At 63.6% G+C, this 11927-nt stretch overlaps 1 protein-coding gene across 2 annotated transcripts; it reads right to left on the bottom strand.

Moving 5' to 3' along the window:
* Positions 1-1757: 1757 nt before the first annotated feature.
* LOC111160324 (transmembrane channel like 8) lies at positions 1758-10066 on the bottom strand. 2 transcript variants are annotated; one of them, XM_022523341.1, is made up of 15 exons: positions 9276-10066; positions 8915-9063; positions 8399-8548; positions 8029-8111; positions 7371-7507; positions 6967-7114; positions 6444-6614; positions 5998-6137; positions 4542-4665; positions 4178-4275; positions 3825-4008; positions 3534-3592; positions 3279-3437; positions 2789-2867; positions 1758-2261 (listed from the first exon to the last, which is right to left on the bottom strand). In XM_022523341.1, the coding sequence occupies exons 1-15, from the start codon at positions 9434-9436 to the stop codon at positions 2004-2006; spliced, it is 2100 nt and encodes a 699-aa protein (XP_022379049.1). In that variant the 5' UTR covers positions 9437-10066; the 3' UTR covers positions 1758-2003. The 2 variants fall into 2 exon arrangements, with proteins under 2 accessions (XP_022379049.1, XP_022379048.1); XM_022523340.1 differs by having other exon boundaries at positions 3534-3664; positions 9276-10064.
* Between the last annotated feature and the right edge of the window lie 1861 nt (positions 10067-11927).

Genomic DNA, 11927 nt, shown 5'->3' with positions numbered 1-11927 from the left:
GGGAGCGAGAGCATTCTCTCCAAATTCTCTCCGTTCTTTCCCTTCCGGGAAGTCTGTCCTCGCTCTGCTGCAGTGGTCGGGGCAGGAACCGGAAGAACCGAGGTTGTAAGACAGAGGGATCGTCTAGGCTGCTCCCGGTTCGTCTCCAAAAACCTGTGTTTTTTCCCTCCATGTTGTGCCCAGGGCATGGGGTTTGAGCTCAGGTGACCGCTGAGGAGCCTCCTCCTTCCATCAGTGTACTTGGGGAGCAGGGCAGAGGAGAGCGTGGTGGGCGGACTCGAGACATTTCTCGAAGGTTTGGATCGACCGGGTGTCGCCCTGCCCCAGCGACCACCTGTGCGTCAGCCTGGAGTGTTTGCAGAGGGGTTTGGTCCTCTGGGCTATTCTGCTCCTTCCCTCCACAGGCGGCACGAGGAGGAGAGGACTCACGAGGGTCCAGGTCACCCGGATTGTATGGAGTCAGGCCATAATAAAGCCTCATGACTCAAGGCACATGTCAGGACACTTGACATGTAATTGCTCATTTAATCCTCACAGCCGCTCAGAAGAGGGTGGTGTCAGCCTCATGTTTCCGCAGAGCAAACAGGCCCAGAGTTTGGTTTCCTCAAGCTTGTCCTCTCCTGGTGTTGCACTTGGCTCATTCTCTGTGAATGTCTGCTGTGCTGGGCCTGACCCCTAAAGTTTCTGTGTCAGGAGGTCGGGGTGGGGGGGGGGGGCGGGCGGTGCCCTGAGAATCTGCATTTCTGCCAAGCTCCCAGCTCCTGCTACTGCGGCAGGCGGGGGCCACACACTGGCCCTAAGCCACTTGCTAAAAGTGTGGGCCACCTTCACCCGGGACAGGCCGGTGGCCCTCGGCCAGCTGAGCCCACCGCACTGTTTGTTTCCCTGGAACGAGGCCCGGCAGTTGCTGACAGGCTGACAGGGTCATGTGACACCGGGTGAGGGAGAGAGAACAGCCGTGGGAGAGGCCCGGCCGGCCAAGCCTTCAAGGCCCACGTGAAGGCCCGGGCCTGAGGGCATGAGGCCAGAGTGCCCAGGCTGGGAATCCCGCCAGGCGCCAGGCCCCTGGTGGAAACAGAGGCTTGGAGAGCATGTCATGGGGCTTCTCTTGAGCCTCCCTCCCAACAGTTCTTCAGGCCAGCGTTCTCAGCCCTGGCCGCCAGGGAGAGTCACCTGGAAGCTTTCGGGAGTCCCGGTGCCTGGCTGCTGGCCGCACCTGGGCTGAGCACGTCGGCAGCCTCAGCACAGGGCCAGTCCTCTAAGGCTGCAAACCACGGACTGAGAACCGCAGCAGAGGCAGGGGCTTCTGGGCGCCTGAGGAGGCCCACTTTGTTGATGTGGGGTCCTGGGTTAGAGCAGATGGTGAGGAATCCTGCCAGGGAGAGGCTGGCCCTGGACCCTCCGTTCTGCAGACTCAGGGAAGCCCCCGGGGTCAGGGTCAGGGTCAGGGTCAGGGTCAGGGTCAGGGGCGTTCCTGGCATGCCGTGGGCATGCTGGAGCCAAGTTCCGGAGTCCGCTCTGCTGCTGGTTGACGCAAGCACTGCTTGTGGGGCTCAGGGGTCTCACAGGTGGAGAAGGAGCCCCAGGAGGCTCTGGGGGTCCATGCGCACCCAGAACACAGCAGATCCACGGCGCAGGTCTGCTCGACCGTAGCCAGGCCTTACCCTTCCCGGACACGTTTAGGTGGTGCTCCCCACAGTGGGGGCACTTCTGAGCACCCCCATAAATGTGTATCTGTAAGTTGCATTCAGGGGTTATTCTGCTGTATGACTATGTAATATATTATGTACATTATAAAATTGAAACTTTACAGGACTGAGGTAAAAATATAAATACAATTTCTCATATTCTCTTTCTGCTGCCCCTGGGCTCTCCTGCGTCCTGCTGGAGGGCCCGCTGAGAGCATCCGTCACCAGGGGGCAGGAGCCTGGGGCCAGGGACAGTCTGGCTGCAGGGAGGTGGTCAGGCCCTGGGGAGGCTCGGGGAGGAGGAAGGGGTGGGTGCTACAGCTGCGAGCCGCTGGGGAAGCGGAATCTAGGGGCGGCGACAGGGCCACCGCCTGGCCTGGCTGGATCCTCGAGGCAAGGTCCTGGCCTAGGGGCCCTGGGGCCTGGCGAGCGGGGGCACGGGAATCCAGGACAGAAAGACCGCGGGCGGGAAGCTCGGGAGGGAGGGGATTCGGGCCCCACAGAGCCGCCGGAGCCCGTCTCGGGCAGCAGTCGCGACAGGTCCTCCACCAGGTGCCACTTCTCCTGGACTTGCTGTGCGGAGGGGGTGGGGAGCAAGCGGACGGTTACCAGCGGCGCCTCCTCCGAGGGGCCGGCCGGGAACAAACAGCCCGCCAGGCCGCGGCGGCTCTGCGGTCCGCGGTCCCGGGTCTGCTGCCAGGCCCCCGTCCGAGTCCCCGCCCCTAGCTCCGCCCAACACAAACCCCGCCCCATGGGCCCCGCCTCCGCACCGAGACCACGCCCCACCACGGTTCCGCCTCCAGTCTGCCCTCAGGTCCCGCCCCAGTCAAGCCAGAGACCACGCCCCTCCCCCGAGGAGGCCCCGCCCCGCCAGGGTCCCGCCCCCGTCCGGTCCGAGACCACGCCCCTACCAGGGTTCTGTCCCCGCCCGCCACCTAGAGCCCGAGTTAAAATGGCAGCTGTGCAGTTAGTTGACGCCAGGTGATGCTACTGCTGTAGCAAGCTATCGACTATCAACCGTGTTCCTGTCAGGTGGCTGCCAGCCCGAGGCCACACTCCCGGGCGAAGTCTGGCCCCTCCCCAGCCCAGCGGACACTCACCCACACCAGCTGCTTGCGGAGCCCCTGGATGGCCCTGGCATTGGCCTGGGACTGGGAGACGCAGACGGTCAGGACAAGGCTTTGGACAGACGGAGATCCAAGGTCAGTGGCCCCTCCCCCACCTTTCTCTCTCCCCACCTCAGTTTCTCAAAAACACCTCCCCGGTTCTTTTCCCCCGCAGACCCCTGTATCTGTCCCCTCCTTCCTCCCGCGGGCAGCCCCTCTCCGCTCCGGGCAGGTTTTCAGCGCGTCTGCAGGAGGCACTGTGTTTCCCCCATCACATGGGTACTTGCTTTACAGGCGACATCCCAAGGCGTTGTCCAGGCCTACCTGCCTCTGGGCCCACACTCCGCCCCCTGGGACCCTGCCTCCCTGCCTGTCCTTGTCTGGCTCCTGTGAGGTCCCCTGAGACTGCCTGGGGGGTGCCCATTGAGGGAAGGCCCTCCTCCCAGGTGTGCCCTCCTTCGGCCCCTGCTGCCCTGAGAGGCACCTGAGTAGGATGAGGCAGGGGAAGCTGAAGGCGTGGGAGCCGAGGTAGTGGAGGGCGCGCTGGGCAGGGGGCGGCAGCCGGAGGGCCACCAGCTGCGGGACCACCTGCCAGGGGGCCGAGTAGTTGGCGAAGAGGCCACAGTCCCAGGAGGAGTGGATGCTGGGGAGAGAGAGCCAGGGCAGGGCTGGGCTGGCAGCAGGGCCCCCGGGCAGGAGCTCCCTGCTCACCAGCCACAGGCGCCTCTGCTGCTCTCACCTGCTGACCACATAGCCCAGGGGCACGACGGCCAGGAGCAGGCCCAGGAGGAGCACCAGCTGGAAGAAGAAGGTGGAGCTGGAGGCACGGAACCGCCTTGTAGAGGCCCTGGAGTTCCTCATGAGGGTGTACTGGGGGGCAAGCAACGGGAAATGGGGGTCCTTAGCCAGTCGCAGATGCCAAGGAGCCCGAGGCCCGGGGAAGGGACGCTGAGGGGGCAGGCGGGAGCGGACCTGAGCCCCTCCCTGCTGACAGGGGCTCCACGCCCCCTCCCCAGCCGGTGTCGCTCACCTTCTTGATGTAGAAGGTGAGGAAGATGAAGACGCTGTTGAGCAGGGGCAGCAGGGGGCAGTAAAAGAGACCCATCCAGGTGATCGTCTGCCCCGCCACGATGTCCAGGACATTCTTGGGCACCAGGAATTCTTCCCGGTCCAGCCAGGTCCAGAACCGGCCCGAGAACCGCTCCACCAGCAGCCTGGGGGCGGGGAGCGTCCCGGCACCCACATCAGTCACAACCAGGCACCGACCACGCCCCACCGGCTTACATGGAGACCCATGGGAAGAACTGCTCACCCTTGGCCGCAGCCAGCGGCCACCCCCAGACAAGCCCCGTCCCCCCCACCGTGGGGGTCCCCAGGCCTTACCTCCTCGGCAGGCTGACGAAGAAGGCAAAGGCCGCCATGAGGAGGAAGTTGAAGATACTCAGCTTGTACAACTCTTCCCCGACCGCATTCTCCCAGCACTGGAGCAGAGGGGGACCTGTCATCCCTGGCCCCCAGCCGCCCCTCTCCCACCCCCGGGGGGCCCCTGTGGTGGCAGAGCCAGGCCTGGAGCCTGACATGGTTACTGAGTTAGAACCCGGGCCTCCGGGGTGAGATCCGAGCAGGGAAACCCCACAGCGAGCGCGTGGTGTGCTGTGAACGGTGCCCCCGGAGGTGGGCTGCCCACGCGCAAAAGGGACCCTGGAGAGGGACGGGAGGGACAGGCTTGGATGGAGCCACCAACCACCTGGTAATCACAGGCGTTGTAGCCGTAGGACACACAGCTGGTCTTGTTTCTGCCGAGGCACAGCACGGTCTGGCCCAGAGAGAAGGAGAACATTCCCAGGCTGGCCAGCTTCAGCACCACACACCTGGGGGCAGGACGGGGTCGGGGGAGGGGTCAGGCGCACGGACACATTCCACCCCGGGTCTGCATGTGGCCCGTCTCTATTTGGGATCACGTCTCTTCCGGGTCCAGCTCCCTCTGAATCCAGAGCCCAGCCTCCTTTCCACCTGCTCTGTCCGTGGCCATCTTTCCCAGAGGGTGTTCCCCAGAATCCTGGTCTCCAGATGATTCACGAGAGAAGGGTTCTGTTTTGAAATCACTTTGGGAAACACTGCGGAGCCCAGCTACCCTCCCCCGCCCACACTCCGTCTGGAGTTTTGCTGGCATGTATGAGCCTTCGAGCAGAGCATGCTTCGAGCAGAGGCGAGTTTCTTCCGTGCCTGTTCACGCGCTAGCGCACTCACACCGTCTCACGCACCACACTCGAGCCTCACGCCCCCGGACACTGCCACACAGGACCACACGGGCGGGATGGCTAGACCCCAACTATCACATGCCCTTTATATCTAGGGGCGGACTTTCAGAGCCGACAGGCGACCACAGTCTGCCCGGGAACAGTGGGTCTTCTGTTGAGGGAGCCTGGGAAGCAGGGAAGGTGGGGGCTGATTTTTTGGAGCATTTGGAGCATTTTGAACTTTTTACCACGTGCATGTGCTACCATCTACTCCAAAGATAAAGCTTCAAACCACAGTCCACCTTGCAGGAAAGCTGAATGGGCCCGGACAGCTTCTGCTCCCGGGAAGCAGAAGACAAAGCAGACAGAGCCAAGTGGGGGGGTGGGCAGCGTGGCAGACAGAAAAGCAGAACTGGGGTTCGTGGAGGGAGGGGAGGCTCCAGGAGGGGCTTCCAGTCCAAGGCAGGATCCTGGTCCTGAGCGGGGGGACAGAGCACGGGGCTGGAGGAGGGCTTGTACCAAACGTGCACCCAGCAGGCATGGCGGGCTTGCCTTCGGCTGAGGTACTTGACTGCGTGAGCCGCAGTTTCCTCATCTGTCAAATGGGGCGGAGGATGGTCCCCACGTCACAGGTCATGTGAAGGCTGTCACAGGGTGACATCCCACGTTCCCGATTTCCCTGTGTGTGGAGCTGGCTTCCGACCCCCTCTGGCTGTTCTGTCACTGGCCTCTCTGAATGGCTGGTGTGTGGTGCGGGCTGCTGGCTGGCTCTGGATGGAAGGCACCGGAAAACCTTAGATGGAGGCTCCCGAGATGGTGTTTTCTGGAAGTTCCTGCAAGCCCTCGCTTGCTCGGGTGCCCCAGCTTCGGACAATAACCCAGATGGACAGCAGGACACAGCGTACTCTGTACCTGACCTTCCACACGGCTGTCCCACCCATCACCCCCAAGGGTGGCACTCACCAGATGAGGGCGAGGTTGACCTCCGTGTTGGGAGGGTAGTTCTCCAGCTGGATGAGGGAGACGAAGAGCAGGGGCCCCAGAAAGTTGACCAGGGCGATGACCCCAGGGGGCAGGTACTGGAGCACCACAAACAGGGACTCCTGCAGGGGAAAACAGGTAAGGGGGTGCCCAGGGACCGGAGGGTCCCCAGCAGCACCCCCACACCCTACAGCCCCCTCAAGTGCCCTCCTGGTGCAGGCCTGGCATCAGGAAGCCCACGGACTGTTCCCAGCGACAGCATGGCGGCTGGGGGTACCACGGGTGCAGGCAGTCTGGCCCGTCTGGACCTTAGGCACACTGTGTCTATCTCTCTGAGTCTCAGCTTGCTCATCTGCCACGTGGGACCACCCTGTCTCCCCTCAAAGTTCTGGCCAGGGTTAAACGAACACATGTCCATGGCCTGGCACCTCTTTGTTGTCCTGTGAGTACTTGGTGGCCCAGAAGATGGCACTGATGGCCCCAACCACCAGGAGCCCGATGAGGACATTGACCCGCAGGTGGGTGAGCAGGTGGCAGGCCTTCTGGGCCCGGGTCTCCTGTTGCACCAGCAGGAACCGACGCCTTTCCTCCAGCTCCACCTGTCATGGGGGTGGGGACACAGATGGTCGGATCTCTCCCTGGCCAGCAGGGTGCTGCCTGGAGTGGGGAGGCCGTCAGCTCCAGGCTGGTGTTTGTGGGGAGACGGGCTGCCACTGCTGGGCGAGGCTGGTGTGACCCTGGGGCAGGTGCAGGTGGGGGGCGGAGGCCGGTGTTATGTAGACCACTGCCCCTTGCACGGGGTGGGTGGGCTCATGCCCAAACACTGGCACGGCCCCACCTCCGGCTGGAACATGCACGTGTGCGCACACTCCCAAATCACACCCACTCACGCGCAAAGTCACACACGCTCATGCACACACCCACGTCCCCACACCAGACCCTTGCACACACCTTGAACTCGTTGCTGATCTCATGCTTCTTGATGGTGGCCGCTTCCTGTCCCCGGGTACAGAAGTCCCAGGAGGAGAACACTTTGACACTGACAGGCGACTTGTAGTCTTGGCCGAGGAACAGCCTCTGGGGCAGCCCCTTCACCATCCTGGAGCGAGCAGGAGGCGAGGGCCCATGGGGGAGGGACCCAGGTCTGGGGCGGGAAGCCCCGGACAGCCCAGGGTGCAGCCTGGGGTCAGGGGTGGGGATATGGGGCCAGTGTCCCCGAGCTCTGCCCCTGGGGACACAATCAGGGCCGTGAAACCACCGATGAGCCAGCCCGGACGAGGCCGGGGCCCTTCTGCCAAGCCAAGGGAGGGGTGATCAGGGAAAGAGCCAGAAGCAGGCAGGGGCTCTGCTCTCACCGCTGCAGAATCCCACAGAAGCAGAGCAGCAGGCAGGCCAGCGGGCTCAGGAGGTAGGCGAGGCGGATGCTGTAGGCCAAGCTGCTCTCAGGCCCCGCCCGGTAGGCGCCGTAGAAGAGATAGCTGTCGGCAAAGGCCTGGGGGTGTGGATGGTGACAACCGGGTCATGCGGGCTGTGTGCTAAGTTCTCCCGTGTCTTGGCTCTCTAACTGTCACAGACTCCTCGGCAGGGAGGGAGGGAGAGCATCCCCACCACGTCACAGTCCCAGAGCGAGGCCACACAGCTTTGAGGAAGAGAGAGGACTGGAATACGGGAGTCTGCTTGGTGACCTCTCCATGGCACCCAGGGACGATAAGCACCCAGGTGCTTATCTTTGTTGTCCTGGGAGTACCCGGATACTCTTCCCTTCCGTCCTTTACACCGTCCCCCCACCCCAGCTGGGTACGGAGGACCATGGCCCTGGGCTGTGCATACCGAACCGTCCTCAGCCTCTCTCTGACCCCATCACTGTCCCCGCCAGCCTGTGTATGTAAAACCGTCCCCCTAGAAGCCAATGTCTTTGAAGGGATGGGGGTCCTCTTAGATGGCGGTCCCCTGGGGCCAGTTCTCCGGGTCCCCCAGCCCTCCTGATGCATCGCCGAGATGGAGCTCCCTTACCCTGCCGGTCAAAACGTTCCAAAGTCGATTGTGGAATCTGGGAACACCAGTCTGGGGCTGGAGGCCACCAGGGCACTCCAGGGCTGTCGGGAGGGAGAGGGGAGCAGTAGGGAAGGGTCCCCAAGGCAATGGTGAGGCTCTGCCCCCATCTCCTCCATCGCAACCCCCATTCTGGGGAGGCCTGACCAGGACCCGAGGAGGGTGCCGCACAAGGAACGGTCAGGGAGAGTCCCAGGGCTGGGCTCTAGCAGGACGATGCTGTCCCAGCACTCTGAGCCCTGGACCAGCCCCTCAGGGTCCCTAGGGTGCAGGAGGGCCTCCAGGACCTCATTGTCGGGGGGGGGGGGGCGGGGGGAGGCTGGGCACTCACTGAAGTTAAGGGAGGGGCCCGCGTCAGGGGGGCGGAGCCAGACCAGGGGCAGCAGGACGAAGCTGGCAGTGAGCAGCAGGGTCAGAAGGTTGAGCAGCAGCAGGAAGCGCAGGAAGGTGAAGTAGGACTGGATTCCGGTGCCAAAGAGGCCTGTGAGGAGGGCAGCAAGGCCTTCAGAACCGCACCAGGCCAGGCGCCCGCTGAGAACCTGAGGGCTGACCAAGCCGGCAGGGTGCTGGTGACCGGGGAGGGAGACCAGCCCGGCCGGACCTCGGATCAGGGGCCAGCAGTACCTCCGACAGCCACCTGGGGGTGCTGTCACCCGCCTAGTTCTGCGCCTCGGTGGGGGGCGGGAGGGGTGTGAAAGGATGGGGGGCCCTGTTCGGCGGTGGGGGGGGTGGTTAGTGAGGGCGGAAGGGACAATGGCAGGCGGGGCGGTGGCCTCGGGTTTCTAAACCAGGCCCTGAGCCTCCAGGGAGGGGAGGTGGGAAGTGGGGGTGGGGGTGCGGGTCCTACCCCCGATCTCGTGGAGAGCCCCTTCCCAGAGCCCAAAGCCCCGGGCCAGCCGCTGTGCTGCCTCCCCTAGGCGCCGCCGGACAGTCCGCCACCTGCGCTGACATCGCCGCCAGCAAGAGGTCTTCACCCCCTTGGGCTCCCGCAGCTGCCTGGGTTGGGGTGGTGATGGGGCGTCCTTGAGTCACCCGCTGTGCCCACCGGGCCAGGCAGAGCAATGCCAGGGGCCAGGGGCGTCTTCCCACGGCTGGTGACTTCCACCCCATCCCACCGGTGCATCCTCTGGGAGGTGCCCCACCCACCGCCACCATCTGGCCTCCAGCGGGTCCTGCCCAAGGCGGGGGGTGGGGGGGGAGGCACCCACCGAATGAAGCGCTTGTCCACCATGGCGTAGGGCAGCTCCCGCACCTGAGCCTGGGAGGACCACAGCCGCTCCATCTCCTGCTCCCACAGCTCCTCGACCCCTGGCTCAGGTTCGGGCTCCACGAGGGCCTGGCCGGACTGCACTGACCACTGCCTCAGCATCTCTGCGTGGGGCTGAGGTTGGAGGCGCCGGGCTGCAACCCCCCTCTTAGAAGGGACGTGGGCCGCCTGCTGGGTGAGCTTCAAGCTCTCGGCCCTGGCACAGCCAGAGATGAAGGAAAGAACTCCGTTGGAGCAGCTCTGGGCTGGTCCCCAGGCACATCTCAAAGCAGCCCCCTGCCAGAGGCCTCAGTTTTCCTGTTTGTCGGTGGGGAGAAAGATCCAGACGTAGTGGGACGATGGGACTGTCCCAGACAAACACAAAGCCAGGTGTGGCCACAGAGAAATGCGGTGGGGTCCGAGGCCCGCCGCAGCCGGGTCACACCTGCGGCCTGTGGCCACAGGCCTTTGGGGTCACCCTTTGGCAAGACGATTCTGGCTCTTCTCCCCGTGGTAATCCCCCCAGTGGGAACAGGCCCCTGCCCCACACCCTGACAGTTCCTAGAATCCAGTATCCTGCGGGGTTTGGATGTACTGGGACCCTCCCCCTTACGTCTGCTACCTGGGGTCCAGCCCCCAGGATTGGGTCCACCCGCCCCCCAGGGACCCCAGATGAGGAGTCGTGGCTACAGCCCCAGACTCAGGAAGGGGACCCCACCCCTCAGCAGTCCCAGCACCCGATTCTCTCTGGACTTCAGCCCCTCAAGCTCTGTCTCCTCCCGCCACTCTGCACCAGCTCACCTGGGAACAAGGGACCAAGTCCCCGGAGGAGCCCCCTCGTTGGACTGGCCCCCTCCATGCTAGGCGGGACTGTGAGGGAACCGGGGGAGGGTCACATGACAGGAACCCCAGCTCTCCCGCCATCTCCTCCCCGCTCCACTTCTCACACCCCCCCCAGTTTCCTTTGCTTTCTCTGGGGCCCACACTTCCTGTGTCATGCGGGGGCAGGCAGGAGGGGTAGGGGGAAGGGCGGGGCACGGAGGGGCAGCCTCCAGGCCTGTGGGGTCAGGGTTGGCAAGTGTGTCACACTGTCCCTCCCTGCCACTCCAGCGTGCTCCCCCCACCTACCGGTCCCTTTGTGCCTGGGGAGCTGAAGCCAGAGGTGGGGGGAGGGGCACTTATCTACCGGTGGCAGGTTGTCCTCGTGAGAGTGAGCTGATAGTGACAGAATGGGTGGACCCCATCACTTGGGGCTGCTTCAGAAGCCCTTGGCGTTAATCCTCAACATCCCGCCTTGGTCACTGGCACTTATCACTTAGAGCCTGGCCTCTTGTAAGGGCTCAGGAATTGGTGCCACTCGTTCCAGCTAGGCAAGCCATCTTGGCCATTTCTCTCTCCTGGAGGTCCCCTGGGACCCTGCGGTCTTGCCTTTCCTCCTTGTTCCTCTCCACCTCCTTCAGGGCCCCGTGCATCCAGCTCAGCTCTGATGGCTTCTCTGCATCCCTGCCTGGATCCCCTCCTTTTCCAAGCCCCTCCTCTATGACAGGCTCCAAGCTGGGTGCTGGTGCCCAGTGCACAGTGGGTTCAGAGAGTGGGGGCAGGGTGAACAGACAAGCAAAAAGAACATGTCAACAGGAAATGGCAAGTGCTCCAAAAGGGTTCAATCCAGGAAGGCTTCCCATGGGAGGTGACCTGCAAGTTGGGCGGGGTCACGCAAGTACCATGTGGCTGGAGCATGGGTGTGCACGGAGAGGGGCAGTGGGAGGAGAGGCAAGGGTTCAGCCCGCCTGGTCTTCATACGGCAGTGCCTTGTGCCAAGATCCAGCCCAAAGTAACCCGTCTGAGCCCCAACGCTGGCCCCTCCAACTTTGTCCAACTTCAGGTCTGGGGACCCCTTTACCACTTGCATTATATCTTGTCCTTTGGGAATCCTGCTTTGCCCACCTGTTCTCCCCTCCAGGAGGGCCCTCTCCTTCCTTTTACCTTCCACCCTGCCTGCCTCTCAAGGCTTCCCCCCACCCCACCCACTGTCTAAATCCCGCCCATTCTCACTCCAGTCCCTGGGAGCCTCCCCTCTGACCTGCCCGGCTCTCTCAAAGTCAGGGCTCTCAGTGCAGGTGGAGGTGGAGCTCCCTGGCAGAGGACACCCCTGGGGGCTGATGAACGTGGTTGCCGCCTGTTGGCTCATCTGTGAGGCAGGGAGTGGGTATCCAGCCCCCGGCTTATGGGAATCACGAAGAAAACAGCAGAGGGGACAGTCACAGTGTCAGGCTTCCCTGGGGCTTGCCCCCTTCTCCCCACCTAGCACCCAGGAAGTGCGCCCCAACTCTGGTCCCGAGTAGCGGCAGAAACCACGCCCCGACCAGAGAGGGGTGAAAGGCCGGGTGCTGCTGCCGGCTGGGGACAGTCGTTTGTCAGCAGGGGGTGGTGTGGAGGAAAGGGTTACCCAATCCGGTGTCGCAAGGCAGCCGGGGCTCCGCAGCCGCGGGCTGCTTTGATCACTGCCCTGGGAAAAGGGCGGCTGGAGAAGTGTTATCCCCACTTGAAACCTGGGGAAACTGAGTCCCGCTGACACTGTGGACTCAGACCCGGACGCTCGGCCGCCCGCACCCTG

The sequence above is a fragment of the Enhydra lutris genome, unplaced genomic scaffold (genome assembly GCF_002288905.1).
Source record: "Enhydra lutris kenyoni isolate GAN:26980312 unplaced genomic scaffold, ASM228890v2 scaffoldscaffold75, whole genome shotgun sequence".
In the NCBI taxonomy this organism is placed as follows: Eukaryota; Metazoa; Chordata; class Mammalia; order Carnivora; family Mustelidae; genus Enhydra; species Enhydra lutris.
The sequence above is the reverse complement of the archived record's forward strand: the minus strand, read 5'-3'. Positions and strand labels throughout refer to the sequence as shown.

Bases quoted from the DNA above. Each gene is read 5' to 3' on its own strand.
- LOC111160324 (XM_022523340.1), bottom strand. From the start codon at position 9,436: ATGCTGAGGCAGTGGTCAGTGCAGTCCGGCCAGGCCCTCGTGGAGCCC. The intron at 6,138-6,443 runs GTGCCAGGCCAT...TTTCCCCTGCAG, and splicing joins ACTCACAGGACAACAAAGAG to GAGTCCCTGTTTGTGGTGCT. The intron at 3,665-3,824 runs GTGAGCGACACC...CTTGCCCCCCAG, and splicing joins TCACCTTCTACATCAAGAAG to TACACCCTCATGAGGAACTC.